This window comes from Humulus lupulus, chromosome 8 (assembly GCF_963169125.1).
Source record: "Humulus lupulus chromosome 8, drHumLupu1.1, whole genome shotgun sequence".
Lineage (NCBI taxonomy): Eukaryota > Viridiplantae > Streptophyta > Magnoliopsida > Rosales > Cannabaceae > Humulus > Humulus lupulus.
Genome location: NC_084800.1, coordinates 140175512 through 140201095, shown reverse-complemented (window position 1 = coordinate 140201095; position 25584 = coordinate 140175512). Strand labels below are relative to the sequence as shown.

At 35.6% G+C, this 25584-nt stretch overlaps 1 protein-coding gene across 1 annotated transcript in view; it reads left to right on the top strand.

Annotated features, from left to right (window-relative positions):
- The window catches only part of LOC133798513 (uncharacterized), a 57568-nt gene extending 40950 nt beyond the window's left edge, over positions 1–16618 (top strand). Inside the window, exon 5 of the mRNA XM_062236831.1 lies at positions 16532–16618. Coding sequence (XP_062092815.1) covers positions 16532–16603 — 72 coding nt within the window. The 3' untranslated portion in view covers positions 16604–16618. The remainder of the gene's footprint in view (positions 1–16531) is intronic.
- The last annotated feature ends 8966 nt before the right edge of the window (positions 16619–25584 follow it).

Below are 25584 nucleotides of genomic sequence, written 5' to 3'. Positions count from 1 at the left end.
AGTGATCCACCCATAATTCTCATAAATTAAAATAATATATATATCAATTATTATTTTAATTTCATTCAACCACATATTTTAAATATTTAAACACAATTATTTAAAATATAAAAAAATTAAATCGGGTTATTACAGATTTTAACTACTATACCGCGTAAAAACTCTTGTGTTATTCTTTTATAATCGTTTAATTCTCTTTTATTTTTGGTTGACAAAAAATTGCCTCAACGCGTAGGGATTAATAATTCGATGCTTGTGTTTGATATCCTAGCATTGTGTTTATTCGACTCAGGGAGAGGTGAGCTAAAAATAATGGGAGATATGAGGGAATAATTAAATAGAAGGAAGAGATTGCCAAAAAGTTTAGTTACCTCAAAAATTCAAGTACAAAGGCCCAGAGAAGAGTGAGAACAATAGCCAAGGGGCTCAATTTGTAACTAAATAACTACTTGTAGGAAATAAATTATGAAGATGTTCGAAGAGTTCTCAAAATTATAGAAGAATAGAAAAATGGAATCTTTAAATGGAATGCTCCATTGCCCTTTTTGAAAAAAATATGTGAGACAAAATTACCAAAGGGTTTTTGTATGCCCTTTTCATTTAAATATCTCGTTCAATTCAATAATCTGATGGAGATGGATCAGGTACCAACACCACTGAAGTGTAGATGATTAGCTATTACATTGACAAAAAATGCTCAAATATGGTTTAAGAAGTTACAGCCCGCATTTATAATGTCATGGTAGAACAATTTTGCATCATTGTTTTCAAGACAATTTTAGGCGACAATGGCCTACATTGAGTCTGTCACAAATGTGGAAACATAATACAAAAGGAAGGTGAGCTTTAAAACTCATAGAAATTATGAAATCTCTCATTCTCACACTTTTCCTATGTCATGTAATTATAGGTCCAATTTAAGATTATCTCTCTCAAGCGTAAAATTATAAATCTCAATTAAATTCAATGATGATCAAGCATTAAAAAGATAACATTAAACAAAAGAATACATGAACAAGTTAGAGAAACTTCATGGGAATAATATCAAAACTTTAATTCAATAACATAAAATAGTTTCATCAATACTGTAGAAAATATATTTAGTTCATGATCACAAATATTAAACCAATAACATTCATGTTCATGACTAATTGAACTAAAAAGAAAAGTAAGAGAAGAAAAACTAGTTTAGATGTTCAATTTGGCTTCAATCCTTATTCTCCTTATACTCCAATGTATTCGCTGCCTCTAAGACGTTCCAAAAGTGCCTCCAAGACATTCCAAAAGTCCCTTTAATGAAACCCTAAGCATATATTTATAGCCCACAAGAAATTACCATAAAAATTCCAATTAAAAATTGAAATCTATGTGCAAGGTGCAATGGCGCCTAAAGCTCTGACTCGAGATGAAATTTTAAGTTCCGGCAGTAGTCTAGGCGCAATGGCGCCTCTCGGGACAGTTTCTAGTAGCCTAAATTTTTTCAGCTCGTTTCACTTCTCGCTTTTGACATTTCTCAGTAAAACATACATAACTTTTTCATCTAAACTCCAAATGCCATGATTAAAAAATTTATGGAAAGCTGAGAAAAAGATCTACAACTTCTATTTGTAAGAGTTTTTCCAAAATATAAAGGAATAATGGTCAAAATGCAGCTTGAAATTACACGTTGGCCACAAAATCATCAATTAAACTTATTCCAACACACTCAAGAGAATACATCAAAACTAAACAAAATCTTAAGGAAAATACAACAATTCATAGTTTAAAATATAAGAATGAGTGTATAAAAACGCACTCATCACACCCCCAAACTTGAACGACTCCTTGTCCTCAAGCAATAAAATTCAATACTTAAGTAAATAAAATGTAATACTAAAGAAAATAAAATAAAATTATCAAATGAACATAACCAAGAATTAGATCAATGGCGTATTGTCTCATTATGCTCAAACTTTTTCAACTACTCAAATGTGCAACAAACATGATATCGGAATTTCAATCCATCAAAATTTAAACTTAAACATTGTCATCTCATTTAAGTGCATACATATCAATTTTACAAAATCTAAACATTATATGATTCATGTGCATTAAGACTCCATCAAACCACAAAACAGTGAAAATAACCATAAGCTTGCTCAATCAATGCATCTCCACTAATGTAAATAAAAAATCATGTAGGTCGTAAGGACTTTATTAGGCTTACAATGTTAGGCTTAGGTAAATGGTGGATAAGAATGACATGTAAGGTCAATTTCACACCATAAACTTACAAATCAACAAACTCAAATAATACTCTAATCCCCTTTACATTCCTCTCTTTCAACATTTTACATTTCATGCTTCAATTTTTTTTGCTTAAATGAGTTATAATCCATCTAGCATTTGTCTCTTGGTAATATATTTTTTATTTTGTTTTTTTTTCTTTTTTTACAAGAGAACTTTTCAAGAAAACACAAATGGATCAAAACTCAATAAATATTTTTTACAAACGCCAAAACTTTTCCAAAATAACCTTTCCATAATATACCCAAAATTCCCACTTTACATCATCTATCCAATCAATTCAACTCAACCTACGTTTATGGTGGAAAATAGGATGAAGGTAAAATTTTCAAGTTCATGGCTCAAAGTCAAAAGCTTAAGTTTATTTCAAATATCAAAGAATAAAATAGGAAATATTAGGCTCAAAAGAGGACAGCAAATGATAATGTGTATAAAAGGTTAGCTTTTTGGCTCAAACATTCCAAAGATATGCCTTCCTCATATCTACACAACAAATATTTAGAACTTTGCCTCAACACATAAATCAAGCAAGTTCTATTTATCTCAATATCAACCAAACAATCCAAGTCTCCTCATACCCACAGAACAACATTATGCATAGAACAAGTAAAATAGTGTGCATTCAAAACATATAAGATGACAATATAAAAGTAAACATGATAAATCAAGCAAACAATCCACACATTTTTTGCACATATTGAGTACTATCAAAGTATTAGCATCAGCATTAGCATCATCATCATCAATGCTCATAGGTCTCAAATAATATCTTAGTTAATACAGTCATCTAATAATCTAACTACCCAAAAAAAAAAAAACATAAAGCAAAAATCATAAAAATATTATCCCCCCCTCCCAACTTAAACTGAACAATGTCCTCAATGTAACACAAATGAAAAATAAATAAAGTATAGATGACTTCCTTGATTAGATGTGGCAGAAGGAATTGATGCGTATTGTGACAAATTGGCTTTATGTTCATGTGCTTCAACCTTAAAATAAATAAAAATAGAAACTAGATAAAAAACATGAGTTGCCTCCCAAGAAGTGCTCATTTTATCATCTTTAGCTAGATGTTGTCGTTCTCCTTTAACTTGGATTTCCATGCAGCGTTGCTTTCACATGGTCTTCATCATCTTCATGATAATGCTTGAGTTTATGCTTTTGAACTCAGAAGATAGACCATTTCTCTCCTTTTAAAGTGCTGAGACCACAAGGAAAAACTTTTGTAATGGTAAAAGGCTCCATCCACCTTGATTTAAGCTTTCTTATTAAAGACTGAAAACTTGAGTGGACACACAAGACTTGTTGTCCCGATACATATTCTTTCTGTGGCATCTTCTTATCAAACATTTTTTAGTCTTCTCCTTGTAAACAGTGGAATGAACCATGACAGTTGGTAAATGCTCTTCTTAGGAAATTTTCTCGCTACCATGTTGTAAAGGATCTACACACATCTCCTCTTTTTTATCTTCATTCACTAATGGAGAGATTGATTTTATTCTCTTACAAGTATTCACAATTACTGTAATGCCCTGGATAGCCAAGACCGTTACACTGTGTGTTTATAAAGTTCCAGACTTGCTAATCAAGTATATTTAAATAAAATCGTGTCATTGAAACTATAAAAGAACTAGGGTTAAAAGCGTTTTGGTCTCAAAAGCCACATTCTCATTAAAAAGTATCATCTGTTACATGGGATCTCAAAAATATTAAGTCCAAAGACCGTTTACAAAAGACACAAGGTTTATCTACAACAACCGGCCATACTAAGGCAAAAACAAGCAGTTAGGTGATCCCTTTCCTGGTCCACTCCTCGACCGTGGCGGTCGAACCGCTGGCTATGTACATTCCACCTCGGAGCTCTCCACCTCAGGCTTGGTCCAGCTTGCCCTTGCCTTTACCTGCACCACGTAGCACCTGTGAGCCAAGGCCCAGCAAGAAACACAACAACAACAGAGCATGAACAATTAGCAGACAAGTCAATATCTCACATTGCATCACATAAACTCAGACATATCATCAGTCAGTATATTCAGGTACTCCACATACTAGGCATATCCATTCATAATATACACAGTTCACAAACGATAACTAGGGCTAGCGCCCTCAGACTGCTCCCTCCGTTATCCCGTTGTTCTTGGCTACCAGTGGCCAATTCGCGCCCTATGCACTAATATCAAGTACGGCACTCTTAGGCCGCTTTTACATGTCCCTTGGCGTGATACCAACATTGACACGACACAATTCTCGGGAGCAATTAGTCCCATCTCAATCATACAATCGGGTGCAGTTTTCTTACCTTTCAATTCACTAGTTTCCGATGCCTCAAAGCCGCGAGCACGGTCCTCTACCCCGAGCCTCTCCAAAGACCTAATCACAACACAAATGAAACATCCTTTGTCACTAATCAATCCAAAGCTACCTCCCCGGAACCAATCCCACACTCTCGGAACCCCAAATCCCTAAAACAACGCATCGAAGACATCCCCCGAACCCCCGAAGCAAAGGCTCAAAATTACAAATTTCCATGTCCTGAAATTGGCCTAGCGCCGCGGCGCTGCCCTATAGGGCTGCAGCGCCCAGCAAGTCAGAGAGCTTGCTCTGCCCAGAGACAGCCTCGCGCCGCAGCGCCCAAGAACAGGGCCGCGGCGCTCCTTCGCGAACCCAGATTTCTGTGTTTTCCCTTACATTTTTCCCGAAGCCAAATCACTTCAAATCACCCCAAACTCATACCTAAGCCCCAAAACCAACTCAAAACCCCAAAAAAACCTTTCAACAACCTACAAACATCATAATCTAGCTCAGTTATACAATCACTCTCAGATTTCATACTCAAATTTCAGACTCAAACATTTAAACCAAAACTTGAGAAAAGTACAAACCAGACCTCTAGATTCCTAAACCATAACAGCTACGAGATTGCTAACATGTTTAATACCCTTACCTCAATCAGAAATTCAACTTGAGCTCCTCCAATCCAAGCTTTAAATCACCTTCCCTTTTGATTATCCCAACTCTAAATTCATGCAAAACCAGCTAATAACTTGTTTCAATTCATGCTTATCTTCTAAAAAAAACCAGGCTTGAAACTTAAGCAAATCATAGACAAATTCTTACCTCTAAGTATTCTTGGCTTATGCTCAGCTTAGTTACCTTAAACCATCAAAGCTCTCTCTCTTCTTAGGTCTCCTAACTCCAGCTTTCCTCTTCTTCTCTTTTCTTCTAGACTTTCCTCTAATTTCAGCATAAACCAATCTCCAAAATGTTATACGTGACTAACTTTTCCTCTCAGCTGAAGCTCATCTATTCACTGCCAAAAGACCACTTTAACCCTCCTCAAATATCCCTTTCTAACTAAACCTCAAGGGCGCACTTGTCCTTTTACTAACATTACAATTCTACCACTTTTCCAATAAAACCTGTTACTCTCTATGGTTACTAACAGTTACGCAGGTTACCAAATCACCAGTTACCATTATCTAGCTTTCTAGGACCGTCTCGGCACGTGCATCACATTGATATCACCACACCCACATGGTACAAATCACATAGCATAATTATCACATAACATAATACACATAGACATACAACATGCTTAAAATCATAATCATGCATCTTAATCATTAAAATCACACATAGTCTCCATTATGCTCTCCAGGCACACTAATCAAGGCCCTTAAGCCTAATTAGTGAATTAGGGTCGTTACAATTACTGGCCACTTCGCACCATTGTAAATATCAAATCGAATCTCTTCTTCATTAACTCGCAGGGTTAAATGACATGCTTGTAATAAGTGCTCCACCAATTACTAAGAAAGGGTGACCAAGAATCAATGGAATCTCATGGTCCTCCTCCATATCCAACACCACAAAATACGCAAGAAATTCAAACTTATCCACTTTAACTAAGACATATTCTATAACTCCACATGGATATGTAAAAGAACGATCAACAAGTTGCAAAGTAATGGTTGTAGGCTTTACCTCCCTAAGAACCAACTTCTTAAAAATTGGTAACAGCATCAAATTAATACTAGCACCAAGGTTATACAAAGCCTTATCAAATGACAGTCCTCCAATCTTACAAGGAATAGTAAAGTTCCCTAGATCCTTTAGCTTTTGTGGCAGCTTTTTCTAAAATATGGCACTACATTCCTCTATAAGCTTCACAGTTTCATAATCCTTAAACTTTCTTTTCTTTGACATAACCTCCTTCATAAACGTGCATAATTAGGAATTTGCTCAAGAGCATCAACAAATGAAATATTGATGTTCATCTTCTTGAATATCTCTAAAAAAATTACAAATTGCTTATCAAGGTTCTTCTTTAGGAATCTTTGAGGATATGGTAATGGAGGTTGATACTTAGGAAGGTGTCTTTCTTTGTAGTTGACGTCTCATTAATATTGTTCTTTACTACTTTTTCCTCTTTTTCAATTTCTCATACTACTGGTTCACTTTTTATCTTATTATCCACCATTGGAAGAATCTTTTTCTCCTTACCAGTTCTCAGATATATGGCTTTACATTTCTCCTTGGGATTCACTTCTATGTCACTAGGAGAACTCCCTTTCTTTAGAGAACCAATAGTAGTCACCAATTTTCCCACTTGGACCTCCATGGACTTCATTGTAGCGCCCATGTTGGACATATGAGTTTCAATATTATCCAACATTTCTTCATTCTTATTACATCTCTTGCGGGTCTCCATCATAAAAGTACCCAATATGTCCTCCAAAGATTGCTTCTTCTCTACTTGAGCATTAAAACCAGGAAGTGGTTGCAAAACATTCTTGTTATTGGCATAAGAGAAGTTCTCATGATTCCTCAACCCTGGATGATAATAATTTGGCATATTATTACTCCATTAGTTGTAATTTCCATTAGACACATATTGTGCTTGCTCCAGATTTAAGTCTGTCCCTTGTGATGGAGATGCAATTGCAACACTCTCAATGATAGATGAGCTACTTTTGGTTGCTAAGGCAAGCACTTGATTGAATAAGGCAGCGACTGAGCTGCTATAGATGTCATTGGATCCACTTCATACAACCCAGCAACCTTTTGAGGCATTGAATGCTCATTGTGCCATTGACAACTATTAATAGTCTTCTCTTCCATAAAATTAAACGCTTCGTCAGCAGTCTTTCCAATTAATGCACCTCCAGCAGCAGCATCTATTACAGTCCTGGTTGAACCATTCAACCCATTGTAGAAGAAATGCACTTGAATCTATTTTTCAAAACCATGTTGGGGGCAGCGACATTGTAAATCCTTGAACCTCTCCCAAGACTCATAGAATGGTTGAGATTCAAGCTGTTTGAACTGACCTATATCACTTATTAATTGAGTATATTTTGATGGAAGGCAAAACATCACTAGAAATTTTCTTGCCATTTCATCCCATGTAGTAATGGAGCCTGGTGGTGGAGATTACAACCAATTCCGTGCTCTATCCCATATAGAGAAAGGAAAGAGACACAGTCTAATGGCGTCATCAAAAACACCATTCATCTTTAGTGTAGCACAAACCTCTAGGAAAACTTCTAGATGAATATTAGTATCTTCAGTAGCCATACCCCAAAACTGATTTTGTTGCACCATATTTACTAATGTCGTCTTCAACTCAAAATTATTAGCAGCAACGACAGGATTAGCAATTCCAGTGAGGTTCTCCCTAACAACGGGCATATAGAAATCAAGAACAGTCCATTGTTGTTGTGGTTGTGGTGGTGAATTTTCTTGGATGTTAGCTCCACCAACATTAGCACCTGCATTTTTGTCTTCTTGATTGTTATTCTCCATTTGAAAATAACCTTTGTCTTGCCCTTATCTTTCTGAGTGTACCTTCAATTTTAGGATCAAAAGCTTCAATTGGAGTAGAGCTTCTAACTCTTCACATGAACTGTGCACAATTCAAGAGCAACAATAAAGTTAGTAAAAAATAAAAATTAAGTATAATGTAAAACAAAGACTTACAGAAATAATATTAGCAATAAATAAAAAATTTCAATCCCCAGCAACGACGCCAAAAACTTAACACATTTTATTACCGCAAGCGTACGATGTTATTATAGTATAGTTTTAATTGAAAAGGATGTTGAACCCGCATGGATTGATTTATTAGTTTGCCAACTACTAATATCTTAAGTCTTTAATTTTAATTAGAGAAATTGAAAATAAGGATTTTGAATCAAATAAATAAAAGAATAAAATAAGAACGATGAACGAATTGAAAATTAGAGAATGTAAACCTAGAATATTGATTTTCCTATTTTAAATTATGAATCTTAGTTTATCAATTATCACAATCTATTCCCCTAATTTTTAATTTCAAGAACCCTAATTTAAACCATCTACATTTCTCAAGTGTAAGTGAAATTATTCTTGATTAATCAACAAGATATCTCTATTCAATATTAATTAAACAAGAATTCATTAAGAAATATGGTTCTCTTAATGAAACTCATTGAAATCATGGAATTTCTTAATCTCACACTTTTCCTATGTCATGCAATTCTAGGTCCAATTTAAGATTACCTCTCGCAAGTGTAAAATCATAAATTTCAATTCAATTCAATGGTGATCAAGCATTTTAATATCAAAAGAATGCATGAACATATCAAAACTTTAAACAAAAGAATGCATGAACATATTAGAGAAACTTCATGGGAATAATATCAAAACTTTAATTCAATAACTTAAAATAGTTCAATCAGTACTCTAGAAAATATGATTAGTTCTTGATCACAAACATTAAACCAGTAACATTTAACTTGGCTTCAATCCTTCTTCTCCTTGTTCTCCAATGTATTCTCTACCTCTAAGACATTATAAAAGTGCCTCCAAGACGTTCCAGAAGTTCTTTTAATGAAACCATAAGCTTATATATATATAGCTCACAAGAAATTACCCTAAAAACTCCAATTAAAATTCATTAAAAAATGAAAATCTACTCGAAAGGCGCAATTGCGCATAAGTCCAGGCACAATGGCTCCTGAAGCTCTGACTCAAGATGAAATTTCAATTCTGGCAGCAGTCCAGGTGCAGTGGTGCCTCTCGGATCAATTTCTAGTAGCCTTGATTATTTCAGTTTGTTTCATTTCTCGGTTTTGACACTGCATAATTTTTCATCTAAACTCCAAATGCAACGATTCAAAAAGCTATGGAAAGCTAAGAAAAATATCTACATCTTTTATTAATCGGTGTTGTTCTAGAATATATATGAATAATGGTCAAAATTTGGCTTGAAGTTCTATAACATCCTCAGTTATTTTAGTTAAACCAATATCTGAGGTGTTACATTTTAAAACTATATCATAATTACTTTCAATGGAAGTTTGGATTTTTTTTTTAAAAAGAAAACTTATTTCACATTATTTACATTAAACATAAAGTGTGTCTTAAACATTTTATACATATGTATTAAATAACCCAATTTATTTTCAAAACATAACTTCACACTTTATTACAAACATACACACTGATAAACTGAAATAACCCACAAAAGGTCGATATGTTCATATGTACTAATCAGGGTCAGGACCATGCTTCAGTTGTCCTTTGTCATTCACCCATTTCTTTCTCTACCTGCATGACAAGACAACTGTGAGCCTAAAGCTCAGTATGCAAAGTAATGCATGCAATGCTAATGACTACCCAATGTCAATGGACATACACAACTACTTTTTAAAAAAATTGGCCCTTAATATTGTGCACATTGTTTGATTAGGCCAATGCATGCAGGGCTTGTTACACATATAATATAAAATCCCATGGGTTCTCCTCCGGCTAACCATCACCACAGTAGGGCGCATTAAAAACCTTATTCCATCATTGCCCCATCGGGCTCAAGAGTTAAGGCGGCCACACACTGTGGTGTCAATACATATAACAATAACTCATATGGAGGAGAAATAAAAACGAGAACATGGAAATCAATATAATTGGTTCACTAAAACCTAGCCCAAATTATTGGGCTGCCACTATGAGCCTAACTATAGGCCTTCGTTAACACTTACTTACACTTTCATTTGCCTTTTCAAAACAATGGCACTGAACTTAAACTACTTATTACAACTTACTTTTATGTTGCATAAAACTTGATAAGCCATCACTTAATTAAACATCATAATATCATGCATGGTCTTATATATAATGCATACTTTCACATAACATGTAATTCTTGTGTTGCAGTTGAGTACTTCACTTACCTTGTGTTCAAAATATATTTCACCGTGTAACAAGTGGTGACTTAGGTGTTGATGTGCTTATCCTAGCAGTGGTATGAATTTCACAGTATAATGATGGCAGTAAGGCATCGAACTATCATTTAAAAATATCCACAAAACATCATATCAAATTTCATATCGAAATCATGCCTAAAATGCCTTAAACCACTTAGATCGAGCATTAGATTTATCTTAGACACTTGGAGAAATTTAAACAGAGCTTCCCCTTAATTTTAGCTATCCCCAAATATCAAAATCAATCAGTAATAAACACCAAATAATCTTCCATAACCACATATCCCAAATACCAATATAATTCATCACAAAGTTATCATATACCGATTTTGATAAAATTATAATTTCAAAGATCATCACCCAAATTATATGAGTCTCCACGTCTATTCAAACATTTATAAACATATCTACCCTCTTATAAACTCAATCAAATATCCAAAAATCAGTTTGTACTCCAATAACCACAAAAACCTCATAAAACACAAAATTTCACTTACGAAGTAACTTTTCGGCAAAAACAATCTCTTCTAGTTTTTCTAAACCTCAAACCACTTGGAAACCACCAAGAAATGTCTTAAAAAATTAAAACACTATAGATAAGCTCTCAGAAAAATTGAAAAACATGGTTTAACTTCCAAGTACAAGAACTTACCATAAAAAGGCCAAAACTAAGCTTAATCCACTTCTTTGGCTTTGATTTAACTTGGATCTCCTTATAATCTCTTTAAGCCAGCCAAGAAATGTTTTTGATTTTCTTTTCTCTATGTTTTTCAGAGGCTTGGTCGTAGAAAGTGATAAGGTTGATGACAATCCTTTATTTTCAATGATTTGGCCTTATTGTATCAAAATTTGACACCTTTCACCTTATCATTTCACTTTTTGACTTATGAAAACCTTATCACTTCAATAATTTCGACTTAATCATCTGCTAGGCCTATTTTCCTTATGTGTGAAATACTCACACCAAACCTTAAGTCCATACCCAATAGTTATGCTTACCCGATTGAGTGTAGCGTACTTATGCTAAGCTCGTTTTGACTTTGCGTCAACACCACTGATTATGTATACCTCCCATCAAGACTTGATCTAATGGTTCTAAAACCATTTTTAATTCATCAACGAGACCTTAATCATACATCAATTATATTTGGTATATCCACTAATGCTCAATTTTACACTGAAATACTAGTAATCGGCATTGTACTATTTTTCACCGCTTAACATCTTTTGCCTTCTATATCTCACTTTTCTCACTTGATTTCTTGCCTTGTTCATATTTTTTATACTTTCTTATATCTTGAGCACATAATACACCCATAAAAGACAACTAAAATGCCAAAAGGTTAATAATATTAAACATACACATAGACATCATATATACAACTTTTATACTTATACATGGAAACACTTACAAGAATATGCATATGCTCAAATTATACATATTGTATGATATGTAATGTGATGCAAGGAAATCATGTGATTATTGCCTATATTATATCAAAATAATGTTGGTGCCACAATCTTTCACACCATATAAAAATTTCGTCCTTGAAATTCTCTTACCCAAATAACTCTGGGTATTTGGATCTCATTTCATCTTCTCATCCCCATGTCATTTCCTCAATATTTGAACTTCTCCACAAGACCTTAACTAGTGAAATTTTCTTATTTCTCAACTCTTTCTCTTCTATGTCAAGAATTTTCACTAGTTTTTCTTCATATGTTAGGTCTTGTTCAACTTCTATTGGCTCATAGTTTAGCACATGTGAAGGATCTAGAACGTATTTTCTCTAAAATGATACATGAAAAACATCGTGGACATTCAACAATGATGGTGGTAATATCAATTTATAGGCTACCTTTCCCACCTATTCTAATATGTCAAAAGGTCCAATAAATCTCGGGCTTAACTTCCCTTTCTTTCCAAACCTCATTCCTCCTTTCAAAGGGGCAATTTTCAGAAATACCTTGTCCCCAATATTGAACTCCACATCTCTTCGCTTTTGATCAACATAACTCTTTTGTCTACTCTGAGCAGTTAACATTCTCTTTCTTATTTTCTCTACTGCTTCAGTTCTCCTTCTGACAAGATCTAGACCAAGATACTTTCTTTCTCCCATTTCATCCCAATGAATTGGTGACCTCATTTTCTACCATATAACATTTCATATGGTGCTACACCAATCATTTCACGAAAGCTATTGTTATAAGAAAACTCTATTAGACACAAATACTTCTCCCATGATCCTTGAAAATCTAAGACACAAGCTCGAAGCATATCTTTAAGAGTTTGAATGGTCCTTTCAGATTGTCCATTAGATTGGGGGTGATATGTCGTAGTAAACTTCAATCTTGTGCCCAATGCTCTTTGCAAACTTTCCCAAAACAATGAAGTAAATCAAGCATCCTGATCTAAAATTATAGATACTGGCACTCCATGTAATTTAACAATATTCTGAACATATAATTCAGCCCACTGATCCATAGTATAAGTCATGCGTATTGGAAGAAAGTGTGTTGATTTGGTATATCGGTCTACTATAACCCAAATAGCATCATGTTGTTTAGAATTCTTTGGCAATCCAACTACAAAATCCATAGTAATCTCTTCCCATTTCCACTCTGGTACCTGTATTGATTGTAGTAAACCAGCAAGTTTCAGATGTTCAGCTTTCACTTGTTAACAGGTTAAACACTTGGCTACAAACTCGACCACATCCATTTTCATGTTGGCCCACCAGTGGTGTCTTTTCAAGTCATTATATGTAAACCCTACTTCCTTAGAGTCGTTACTAAGTGAGTTATAAATGTGCAATCAACTCGCTAATCAAGGTTTTAGGTTAAAAGTGTAGCTAATTCATAATATAAGTCAAACAATTTGAAAATATCATCATTCATTAAAAATTATAAAGCGATATACATTTGGGATCCCAAAATACTATTTAGAAATATTTACAACTCAAAAATATAATTAAAGTCGACTAAACGACAAAATCAAGTTTAGTACAAACATCTCCCAAAAATACCCTTGGTCGTGGCAGCCAGGCAGGCCAAACATGTACGCGCATTGCTTCATGCTCTCCGTACTAATGGTTGGTCGACTTTCCCCTTGTCCTTACCTGCACCATAGAGCACTCGTGAGCCGAAGCCCAGCAAAAAAACTCCACACAAGCAAATAACATATGTATAAGCATCAATTAACACATAACAAAACCCGCCAACAAGCTAAACACATAACGGCCATGCCGTCCCAGGCGCTTTACCAGGCCATGGGTTCGTGGTCTGCACCGTGAGGATATCTCAGGTATCCTATAGGGGTCTCACCCTAGCAACTCACACTCCGTGTGCTTAACGCTGCTCCCAGCCCCTTCCCGTATTCAGCCTTGTCGTTCTCAGCCTTCGCCATTCTCGACCTTCGCCGTTCCTAGCTCTTTCCGTTCATTCACATATATGCACACATAGCATAATTAAACAAATAATTAAACACATACACACATAATCAATGGGGGGATACGCCCTGCAACACAATCATATAGGGTCATGCCCTGCAGCACAAACTATAGGGCCTCGCCCTACTCTATGGGTACAACCGTTTTCTTACCTGTGTCCCGAGCTTTCCAAGCACCGATGTCCTGAGCACAGTCCCCTAGTCCGAGCCTCGCTGAAAACCTAGTCACAACATATCAACAACATCCATCCATCAAGTTCTAAACCATTAAATAAACTTTGGGTCACAGCTCTAGTTTCCGGAACCTTGGATTTTATCAATCTGGGTGATAAAATCCATCCCGAGCCTTAACAATTGGGTTCCCAAGCCAAAAACCTAAAAAACAACCAAATCTTCGAACTAAGGTCGCAGCCCAACCCCTTAAGGGCCGCCACATGCCTCAAAACAGAGGCAAAATGCCTCCCTGGAAGGAGACACGGGCCGCGGCATGCTTAGCCCAACACCGCGCCACGTCTCAAGAACAGAGGCCTCCCCAGGCCTCATGCACACACGGGCCACGGCATGCCCCTTCTCGAGCCGTGGCTCGACCCCCACACCCAGAAAACCAACCTTTTCCTCAAGTTTTTCCTCGAGCTTAAACCCATATTTCACACACCAAACTTCACCCAACCTCAAAATTAAGCCCAGAATTCATACTCATACAACCTAAACATCCCAACAAGCTCATAAACTAATTTTTACACCCATCAAACATTCAAAACCATTCTTGGAAACCAATTCATGCATGCCTAAGTTCTAGTAATCAAAACCAGCAGATTTCAGTTGATCAACAGGTTCAAAAGCTTACCTTGAACCTGAATAAGTCTCTGAAGTAATCCCCTAAGTTCCAAGCTTCTAGCCCCCAAAGTTCCATCTTTGAATTCCTTCCTTGATCCCAAAGAAGATCAGCTTTCTTCTCTGTGGAGTTCCAGAACTTTACTTAGCTAGTTAAATTATAGTAATAGTAGTAATAGCTAGTAGTAGTTATAGTATGTTTATTACTGTGGATTTTGGTTCAAGTCGGGACTTAGTTGAACACTCGTAGCAACACTTATAGATTTTATAAGTTTAGCCTATAGTTTAAGAATATTAATTATAACATAAGGTTCGAGTAATATAGCTGATTATAAAGATGTCATTTATTATACTACAAGGTTTAGATAGAACTAATAAGATCATGACACTTGTCGTGTGCATGTTTATTGAGACATTAAGAAATTTTTTATGAATAGTTTTATAAAAGAAATATTTAAAAACCCAAGAACCTGCCAGCAGCTTTCAAAACGTTATATGACTCAGTCAAAGCTGTTTACCCAATTCAAATTAAGATGAAAAAGTGCAATTACATGTATAATATTTCAGCGTATGCCAATATATCGCAGCTATAGGGGCGATATATCGCCACACGGGGAATACAAAAACACATGAACTTTGCACAAACGCATCGATGAACACTCGGGGCATAATCCCAGGCGATATATCGCCTACAATGGGCGATATATCGGCCCTTGGGCAAGTTTTTCAAATGTTTTAAAACCAAGTTCATTTTATTCCTTAACCTCTTAGCAAGCCTCTGAACGTTTTGACCGAGTCTTAAGCCTCTGCTGAACGAATATTCAAATGTTTTTCAATTAATATTCATTATTTTTATTCAAGCTAAAAGAAGATCTTTACACTCCTTGAACTCTATAAATAGGACCTAGTACCCAGCCATTTCTCTCATTCTTCAAGCTGTGTTCAGAGCCTTCAAGCTGCTAGGTTTACTATTGAGTGATAAACACTTGGGTTGGGTTATAAGCTTTCTCAATTTAAGCTTTATAAACACTTGGGAAGTAAGATAAATAGTGTGTTTTTCTATATCGAGGTGTAGTTCGGTTCTAGTACATTCAAAAGTATTCCTAATCTTATGTTCATTTCTGTATGACTCTTTAGTTTCCATTAGTTTTCTTTACTCAAATCCTAACTCGTTGTTTTCCACTCTTGGTTAGGTATTTAAGTTCTTTGAACTTAAGGTTTCTTTCAGTAAGTTTCATCTGGGTGGTTTAGTTCATTTCTTGATCATCTCTTTCTTTTAGAAATACTCACCTTCTTATTATTGGTTTTAGGAGTGTTCTAAATCTCGTCCTTGTTCTCAAATCCCGATATTGGTAAGGAAAATAGGATAGAATTTATATGTTTATTTGATATGTTATGCTATTTTATGTTATGTCATGTTATCTTATGTTACATTATGTATAGTATGTTTATAGACCTTAGGCATATGACTTGTATAGCTAACAAGCCCCAATAAATTATGGGCATACGACTTGCTTAGCTAGCAAGCCCCACCAATCTATTGGGCATATGACTTGTTTAGTTTACAAGCCCCAAGTAGTATAATGGCCATTGTAGTAGTATATGATATATGTTTATAGTATATGTTGATGATATAGTTTATGTGTATGTTTTATGTTTTAGTAGATTTTCCTTGCTGGGCATTAGGCTCATTCCTTTATTTTTATGTATGCAGGAAAATAGTTATGGCGGTGGAAGGATTCATGGCAGCTTGGGGTTGTGTAATGAGGAAGAATGGATGCGATAGACTGCGTGAACGATTCGAGGACGAAGTTATTTTAAGTTTTTTTTATTATGTTTCTATGTATTTTCCGCACTTGGTTTTGTAAACAATTTCAATTAAGTTAAGATATGTTTTATTTTTCAAACAATGGGATCCCATACCCCGAATTTATGAATTTCAACATTTACCTTATAGTTTTTAATAAAGTTATGAGTGTTTCGTATGTATGATTTCTTAAGAATAGTGTCTATGTATAGTAGTTTTAATGGTCAAAAGTCTTAGAATTAGTTGGGTCATTACATTCTCCTTCCTTTCCTAGCTTCTAGTTTTCTCTAGATTTCCAACAGAAAATCAGATATATGCCTATGTGAAGAAAACGTGAATGACTTCTCCTTAGCCAAGTCTCTCCATCCTTAAAGCCAAATTACCCATTTTCCCCTTAAACCTATCCTTAACCCTTAAGTAACCCCAAGGGAAATTTAGTCATTTACCAAATCATGTTAAGTCCTCGAGTGTTCCTATAAATCTCCGTTTAATCCCAACATATCCCAACTATTACTAAATTACTACCCGCTACTCAATAATTCTCGAACACATTATAATATTCCCAAAATACCCCTAAGCTCCTCCCGAGGCGGGTATTTGACCCCATTGTGACTTTCTAGCTAACTCGCTCCCTAGGACTATCTCGGATCGTGCATCTCAATTATATCACCACTCACACGTGGTGTCTATCACAATAATCACAAATATTGCATTTATGCCCTCAATGGGCTAAAATTACAAACATGCCCCTAATAACCAAATGGGGCCCTCATGCATATTTAATTCACCTAAACATGAATTTCTAATCACATACTCATCAAATTCACACATTAATATAATAAACCACTTATTTCCCTCCAAGCACACTAATCAAGGCCCTAAGCCTTATTAGAAAATTTGGGATGCTACATTATACATTTTTTTCGTCCCCGGATGTACTGAATACAAAGTATTGTGAACTTCTGTAAGGATTTCTCTCTTCAACTCCTCATCATTAGGGACACAAATTCTTTCCTTAAACTTTAGCATCCTGTTACATGACACTAAAATCATTGACCTTCCCATTTTCCAATTCACCTTTTTGTTCCACCAAGTAAGGATCCTCACATTGACCTTGTGTGATTCTTTCTAACAAGGTAGAGTGAATAGTCATTACTGATAATCTTCCTGTGATTACCTCATTCTCCTCTCTACACATGTCCTCCTAAAGTGGTCTTGTCAATTTCCTCAAAAATGACACATTACCATGAGACTTTCTACTCAATACATCTGCAACTACATTTGCTTTTCCCGGATGATAAAGTATTTGACAATCATAATCTTTCACTAGCTCCAACGATCTCCTTTATCTCATATTTAGTTCTTTCTGAGTAAAGAAATACTTGATACTTTCATGATCGGTACATATATCACACTTCTCACCATACATATAATGTCTCCAAATCTTTAGTGCAAAAATAACAGCTGCCAACTCCAGATCATGTGTTGGATACTTCTGTTCATAGTCCTTCAATTGTCTAGAATCATAAGCTATGACTTTGCCATTCTGCATCAACACACCCTAATCCTTGCTTTGAAGCATCACTATAAATCACAAGTCCTCCTGATCCAGACTGAATAGTAAGTATTTGGAGCAGAAACCAATCTTTGCTTCAACTCTTGAAAACTTTTCTCACAAGCTTCAGTCCAGTCAAAATTATGATTCTTCCTCGTCAGTTGTGTCAATGGCATTGTTATCTTGGAAAATCCTTCAACAAATCTTTGGTGATAGCTTGTTAATCCCAGAAAACTCCTTACTTCTGAAACATTTGTTGGTCTATTCCATTTACTATCAGCTTCAATCTTTGATGGATCCACCGAAATACCATCTTTTGAGACTATATGGCCCAAAAATGCCACCTTCTCTAGGAAAAATTCACATTTCTTAAATTTGGCATAGAGTTATTTTTCTTTTAATTTCTCCAACGTCAACCTCAAATGTTCCTCATGTTCTTCTTTGGATCGAGAATACACCAAAATATCATCAATAAACACTATTACGAACTTATCAAGGTAGTCCTTAAACACCCTATTCATTAAGTCCATGAATGCAACTGGAGCATTAGTTAATCCAAATGGTATCACAAGGAACTCATAATGGCCATACTGAGTTCGAAATGCGGTTTTTGGTACATCTTCTTCTCTAATATTTAATTGGTGATACCCATATCTCAAATCAATCTTTGAAAATACTCCTCCTCCTTGTAATTGATCTAAAAGATCATCAAATCTAGGAAATGGATACTTATTCTTGACTATCAATTGGTTCAGTTCTCTATAATCAATACACATTCGTATTGTCCCATCCTTTTTCTTCAAAAATAGCACCGAAGCTCCCCATGGTAAAAAACTAGGCCTGATAAACTTTTTATGCAGGAATTCTTGCAACTGTATCTTTAATTCCTTTAGTTCTGCTGGTGCCATTCTATAAGGTGCCTTGGACACAGGGGCTGTACCAGGAAGTAGCTCGATCACAAATTTAATTTCTTTGTCTATAGGCAATCCCAGTAAATCTTCTGGAAACACTTCTGAGAAATCTCTAACTAACGGTACATCTTTCGGTTTTAACTTTTGCTCCTTATAAGTGTCAACCACACTATCGAGATAACCCATACATCCACTTTCCAACAATCGCATGGCCTTCATAACAGAAATTAAAGGAATGCAACTTTTTGATGTCGCTCCAACAAACATAAACTCATCTTCCTTCGAAGGCTTAAATATCATTGTTTTCTTTCTACAATCAATAGTGGAATTATACTTTGAAAGCCAATCCATACCTAAAATCACCTCATAATCATGCATCTCTAACATTATTAGATCAACATATAATTCCCTACCATCAATGCAAATAGGAACCCCCCTCAACCAATGAGTAGAATACAAAATCTCTTCAGATGGTAACATTGTATTAAAAAAATTTGATAATTTCTCACACAAACTACCCAACCTTTTTACATATGTCAAGGATGAAAATGAATGCATGGCACCTGAATCAATTAATGCATGAGTGAGAATAAAAGATACAAAAATATCACCTGATACCACAGAGTTGTTGGTTTCAGCATCAGCCTGAGTAATCGTAAACACCCTAGCATTAGTCTTTTGAGGTTCATCCTTCTTATGTTGATTCTTCATCAATGGACAATCTTTGATAAAATGATCGACCTTGCCACATTTGAAGCAACTCTTACTTAGAATCTTGCACTCCCCGAAATGATTCTTTCCACAAGTTTGACATCGTGGCTGATGTTGGAATCCTGATTGCCTATTTTTTTGACCTCCTTTAAACTTCTTATTCTGTCCTTGTCTAAATTGGAAATTTTGGGCCCCTCTTTTGTTGTCATTGGGAAAGTGGCTTTGTTCTTTATTGAATGGAGTGTCTCTACGAGGCATGCTAGTAGCAGCTTTAGCTTTTGTTATCTTTTCTTCTCTGTGTTCAGCTCTTAAAGCTTTCTCCACAGCCTGAGCATAAGAAATAGGTCTTGTACGTCCCATATCCACATCTCTAGCCAATTCTAGTTGTAGACCCTCTAGGAAGCGATTCACTCTACTAGTTTCAGTGTTAACCATGTCAGGTGCAAACTTGCCTAACCGATCAAATGTTCTGGCGTACTCAACCACTGAAAGATTCCCTTGTTGTAATCTAGTGAACTCGCTTACTTTAGTAGTCAACACAGCTTCATTATAAAACTTTTCATTGAAGACCAGTTCAAAGTCTGCCCAAGTCATATGATTCACTTATCTAGTCTGCTTCACCAATTTCCACCAAATCTTAGCATCCTTTTTTAGTGTATGTGCAGCACAAGAAACCTTTTCCCTATCACTTACTTGCATAAACTCAAAGATGTCTTCTATGGAACTCTTCTAATCTTGTGCGTTAAGTGGGTTAGCGCTACCTTCAAATACTAGTGGGTGTTGTTTTTGGAAACGTTCATATAGTGGTTCCATGGGGTGCACTGCAGGTGGGGCTTGTGGAGGTGGAGGTGGTGGTGTTGGAGTTTCAGTAGGTTGTGATGGTTCTTGTCTTTGTCGTGTTCTGCTAACAATTTCTCAATTTGTTCAGCTTGTCTATTCACTCACTCGAAGTTCAGCCATTTCTTGTTAATATTTATTACTGCAAGAGCCTTCAGTTATCCCCATTTCATGTTCACGATCCATCTGTGTTATTATATATATCTTAATATGAAATTCCCATAACTTATGTCCTTTAGAAAATAATGCACACGAGGCATGCAACCAGCACATAATAAATGCACACATAAAACTTATAGGTGACCTGGCCATTATCCTTTCCTCAATGTGTACATATGAACGGTCTACAAGAACATTTTAACCATATATCTATTACCAACTTGTAACATCCTTAGTTATTTTAGTTAAAACCATATCTGAGGTGTTACGTTTTAAAACTATATCATAATTACTTTCAGCAGAAGTCTGTATTTTTTTTAAAAGAAAACTTATTTCACATTATTTACATTAAACATAAAGTGTGTCTCAAACATATTATACATAAGTATTAAATAACCCAATTTGTTTTCAAAACATAACTTCACACTTTATTACAAACATACACACTGATAAACTGAAATAACCCACAAAAGGTCGATATGTTCATATGTACAAATCAGGGTCAGGACCATGCTTCAGTTACCTTTGTCATTCACTCATTTCTTTCTCTACTTGCAACACAAGACAATTGTGAGCCTAAAGCTCAGTATGCAAAGTAATGCATATAATGCTAATGATTACTGAATGTCTATGGACATACACAACTACTTTTAAAAAATTTTGCCCTTAATATTGTCCACGTTGTTTGATTAGGCCAATGCCTGCACGGCTTGTTACACATATAATAAAAAATCTCATGGGTTTTCCTCCGGCTAGCCATCACCACAGTAAGGCGCATTAAAAACCTTATTCCATCGTTGCCCCGTCGGGCTCACGAGTTAAGGTGGCCACACACTGTGGTGTCAATACATATAACAATAACTCATATGGAGGAGAAATAAAAATGGGAACATGGCAATCAATATAATTGGTTCACTAAAACCTAGCCCAAATTATTGGGCTGCCACTATGAGCCTAACTATAGACCTTCGTTAACACTTACTTATATTTTCATTTGCCTTTTCAAAACAGTGGCACTGAACTTAAACTTCTTATTACAACTTACTTTTATGTTGCATAAAACTTGCTAAGGCATCACTTAATTAATCATCATAATATCATGCATGGTCTTATATCATACAATAATTCACCATATCACTATTATGTCATGCATACAAATTTATGATGAAGTGCCAATGTATGTTAATACCACTTATTCACAACATATTCAAATAATGCATACTTTCACATAACAAGTAATTTTTGTGTTGTTGTTGAGTACTTTACTTACCTTGTGTCCAAAATATATTTCACCGTGTAACAAGTGGTATCTTAGGTGTTGATGTGCTTATCCTTACAATGGCATGAATTTCACATCATAATGATGGCAGTAAGGCATTGAACTATTGTAATGACTCAACTATTTCTAAGACCTTGGACCATTAAAACTACTAGACATAGCTACTACTTTTGGAGAAAACATACATAAGAAATAATTACAACTTTATTAAAACTCCAAAATAAATATTGTGCAAATTACAAAATAAGATATAAAATATGGTATGGGTACTCATTGTTTATAAAACATAAAACATAACTTTAAATACTAATAGCAGAATTACATTAAAACATAATTTTAAAGACATAAAATAAATAACGCCGTCCTCGATCAACACGCAGTCCATTGAATCCATTCAACCCTAACATACATCATAAGACTATAACATAAACATATACTATAAAACATATATCATATAGGACTACAATGGCCATCATACTTCTTGGGGCTTGTTAGCTAAGCAAGTCATATGCCCATAAATTTGTGGGGCTTGCTATCTAAGAAAGTCATATGCCCATAAATTATTGGGGCTTGCTAACAAAACAAGTCATATGCCCAAAGACTATAAAACATACTATACATATACATATCATAAAACATATCATAACATCACATATAAGCACATAAAATCTATCCTATTTTCCTTACCAAAAGCTAGGATATTTGGGAACAAGAATGGAATTAGAACACTCCTATAAACCAACAGTAAAATGGTGAGAATCTCTAAAGAATAAAGATGAAATGAGAACTAAACCATCAAGAAGAAACTTACCAAGAAGAACCTTAAGTTTCAAGAACTTAAATACCTGATCAAGAATCGTAAACAAGAGTTAGGATCTAAATAAAGAAAACTAAAGAACCATATAGAACTAGACTTAAGGAATAGAAATACCTTGAATGATCTTATGGCTTGGTCTAAACCTCAATACCAAAATCACACTATTTCTCACTTTCCCAGGTGTTTATAAAAGCTTAGAATGATAAAGCTTTAACCCAAAACCCAAGTGTATCTCTCTAGAGTAATACTAGCACCTTGGAGGCTCTGATCAAATGCTTGTAGAATGAAGAAAATGGCTGAGCACTAGGTCCTATTTATAGAGTTTAATGAGTGAAACTAACCCCTTTAAATTTCAATAAATAAATGATTATAAAATGAAAAGGATTTGAATTTTTGTTCAACTGACGCCCAGAACTTGGTCAAAATCGTTCAAAGGCAGGTTTCAGTGGTTAAGGGTATTTTTAAAATTCAAAAATTAAACTTTCAAAACTAAATTCATGGATCCGATATATCGCCTCCTCCTGTATTCCTGAGCCTCGTTCAATCGCTCGTGCAAAGTCGACGTGTTTTCCGTATCTTCCGTAGGCGATATATTGGCCCATATGTTGCGATATATCGGCATACGTTGAAATATTAAACACATATTTGCATTTTTTCAGCATAATTTGAATTGGATAAACATCTTTGACTGAGTCATAAAACGATCCTAACAACTGCTGGAAGATTCTAGAGCTTCTAGATCTTTCTTTTATTAAAACTATCCATCAAAATACTTAATTCCATAATAATCATAATTATGACAAGTGTCACACTCTTATTAGATCTATCTAAACCATACGTTATAATAAATATATATCTATGACCAGCAATATTAATCAAACCTTATGTTATAATTAATATTCTTAAACTTATAAAATCCATAACTGTTGTTATGAGTTTCCAACTAAGTGCCGGTTTGAACCAAAATCCACGGTAACTAACATACTACTAACTAATATTAACTACTGCTATTACTACTATCTAGCTAGCTAAGTAAATATTTTGGGATTCTACAATTCTCCCCTACTTAAAAGAATTGTGTCCCCGAAATTTACTTACCAAACAATTCCGAAAACCAGGCTAACATGTCTTCCTCCAACTCCCATGTTGCCTCCCGTTCAGAACTATTACTCCATAGAATCTTCACTATCAAAATACTCTTAGACCGTAATTCCTTCATCCCTCTATCTAGGATGCTAACCGGTTGTTCCTCGTAACTCAAGTCTTTCTGGAGTTCTATTGTATCATACTTGAGGACGTGAGATGGGTCAGACACATATCTACGCAGCATCGAGATGTGGAACACATTGTGGCTATCTGCTAGAGCTGGCGGTAGGGCTAATCTATATGCAATTGCTCCCACTTTGTCCAATATCTCGAAAGGACCTATAATACTGGGACTAAGATTGCCTTTCTTCCCAATATTCTTCACACCTTTCATAGGAGATATCTTTAAGAAGACTTTATCTCTGACTTTGAATTCCACATCACACCGCTTGGCATCCGCATAACTTTTCTGCTAGCTCTGAGAAGCGAGCATACGCTTTCTAATCAGCGCTACTGCATCCTGAGCTTCTCTAACAACTTCGGGTCCAAGAAGTTTCCTTTCTCCTACCTTGTCCCAATGTAACGGCGATCGACACCTTCTTCCGTAAAGTAACTCGTAGGTTGCCATCCTGATTGTTGACTGGTAGCTATTGCTGTAGGAGAATTCCCAAAAATCTCAATGTAAACATCGATCCTCTATCGGACACTATGGTCTTAGGGATTCCATCCAGTCTTACTATTTCTCAGACATAAACGTCTGCGTACTGATCTACTGCGTACGTAGTATTAATAGGCAGGAAATGAGCTGACTTGGTTAGTCTATCTATTACTACGCAAGTCGAGTTGTGCTGCTTATTTCTTCGTGGCAATCCTGTCACGAAATCCATGGCTATGTCTTCCAATTTCCATTCTGGAATACTAAGCGGTTGCAATAAGCATGCAGGCCGCTGATGTTCTGCTTTCACTTGCTGGCATATTAAGCATTTAGACACGTACTCCGCTACATCTTTCTTCATTCCTGACCACCAATATAACGCTTTAAGGTCGTGAGTCATCTTGGTCGACCTTGGGTGAACTGAGTATGGGGTATTGTGAGCTTCTTCTAAAATATTTATCTTAATCTCTTGATCATTCGGCACTCATACCCGATCCTTGTACCTCAAAAACCTCTATCATGAGATCGAGACTTCTGTGGCCTTTCCTTCTTTAACTGCATCCATATGTGCTACTAATGTGTCATCATGCCCGTGCCTGATCTGTATATCTTCTAACAGACTTGACTAGATGGACAAGTTAGCCAGTTTACCAATGACTACTTCCATTCCGACATTGATCACCTCCTGCTATAGCGGCTTTTCTATTCCAGCTAACGCTGCTAGACTTCCATAACTCTTCCTACTTAGCGCATCAGCAACTACGTTTACCTTTCCCGGGTGGTATAGGATTTCGCAGTCATAATCCTTCACTAATTCTAACCACCTGCGCTGCCTCATATTGAGCTCCTTTTGTGTGAATAAATACTTTAAACTTTTGTGGTCTGTATAAATATCACACCTTTCTCCATAAAGATAATGGCGCCAGATTTTCAATGCAAAGACCACCGCT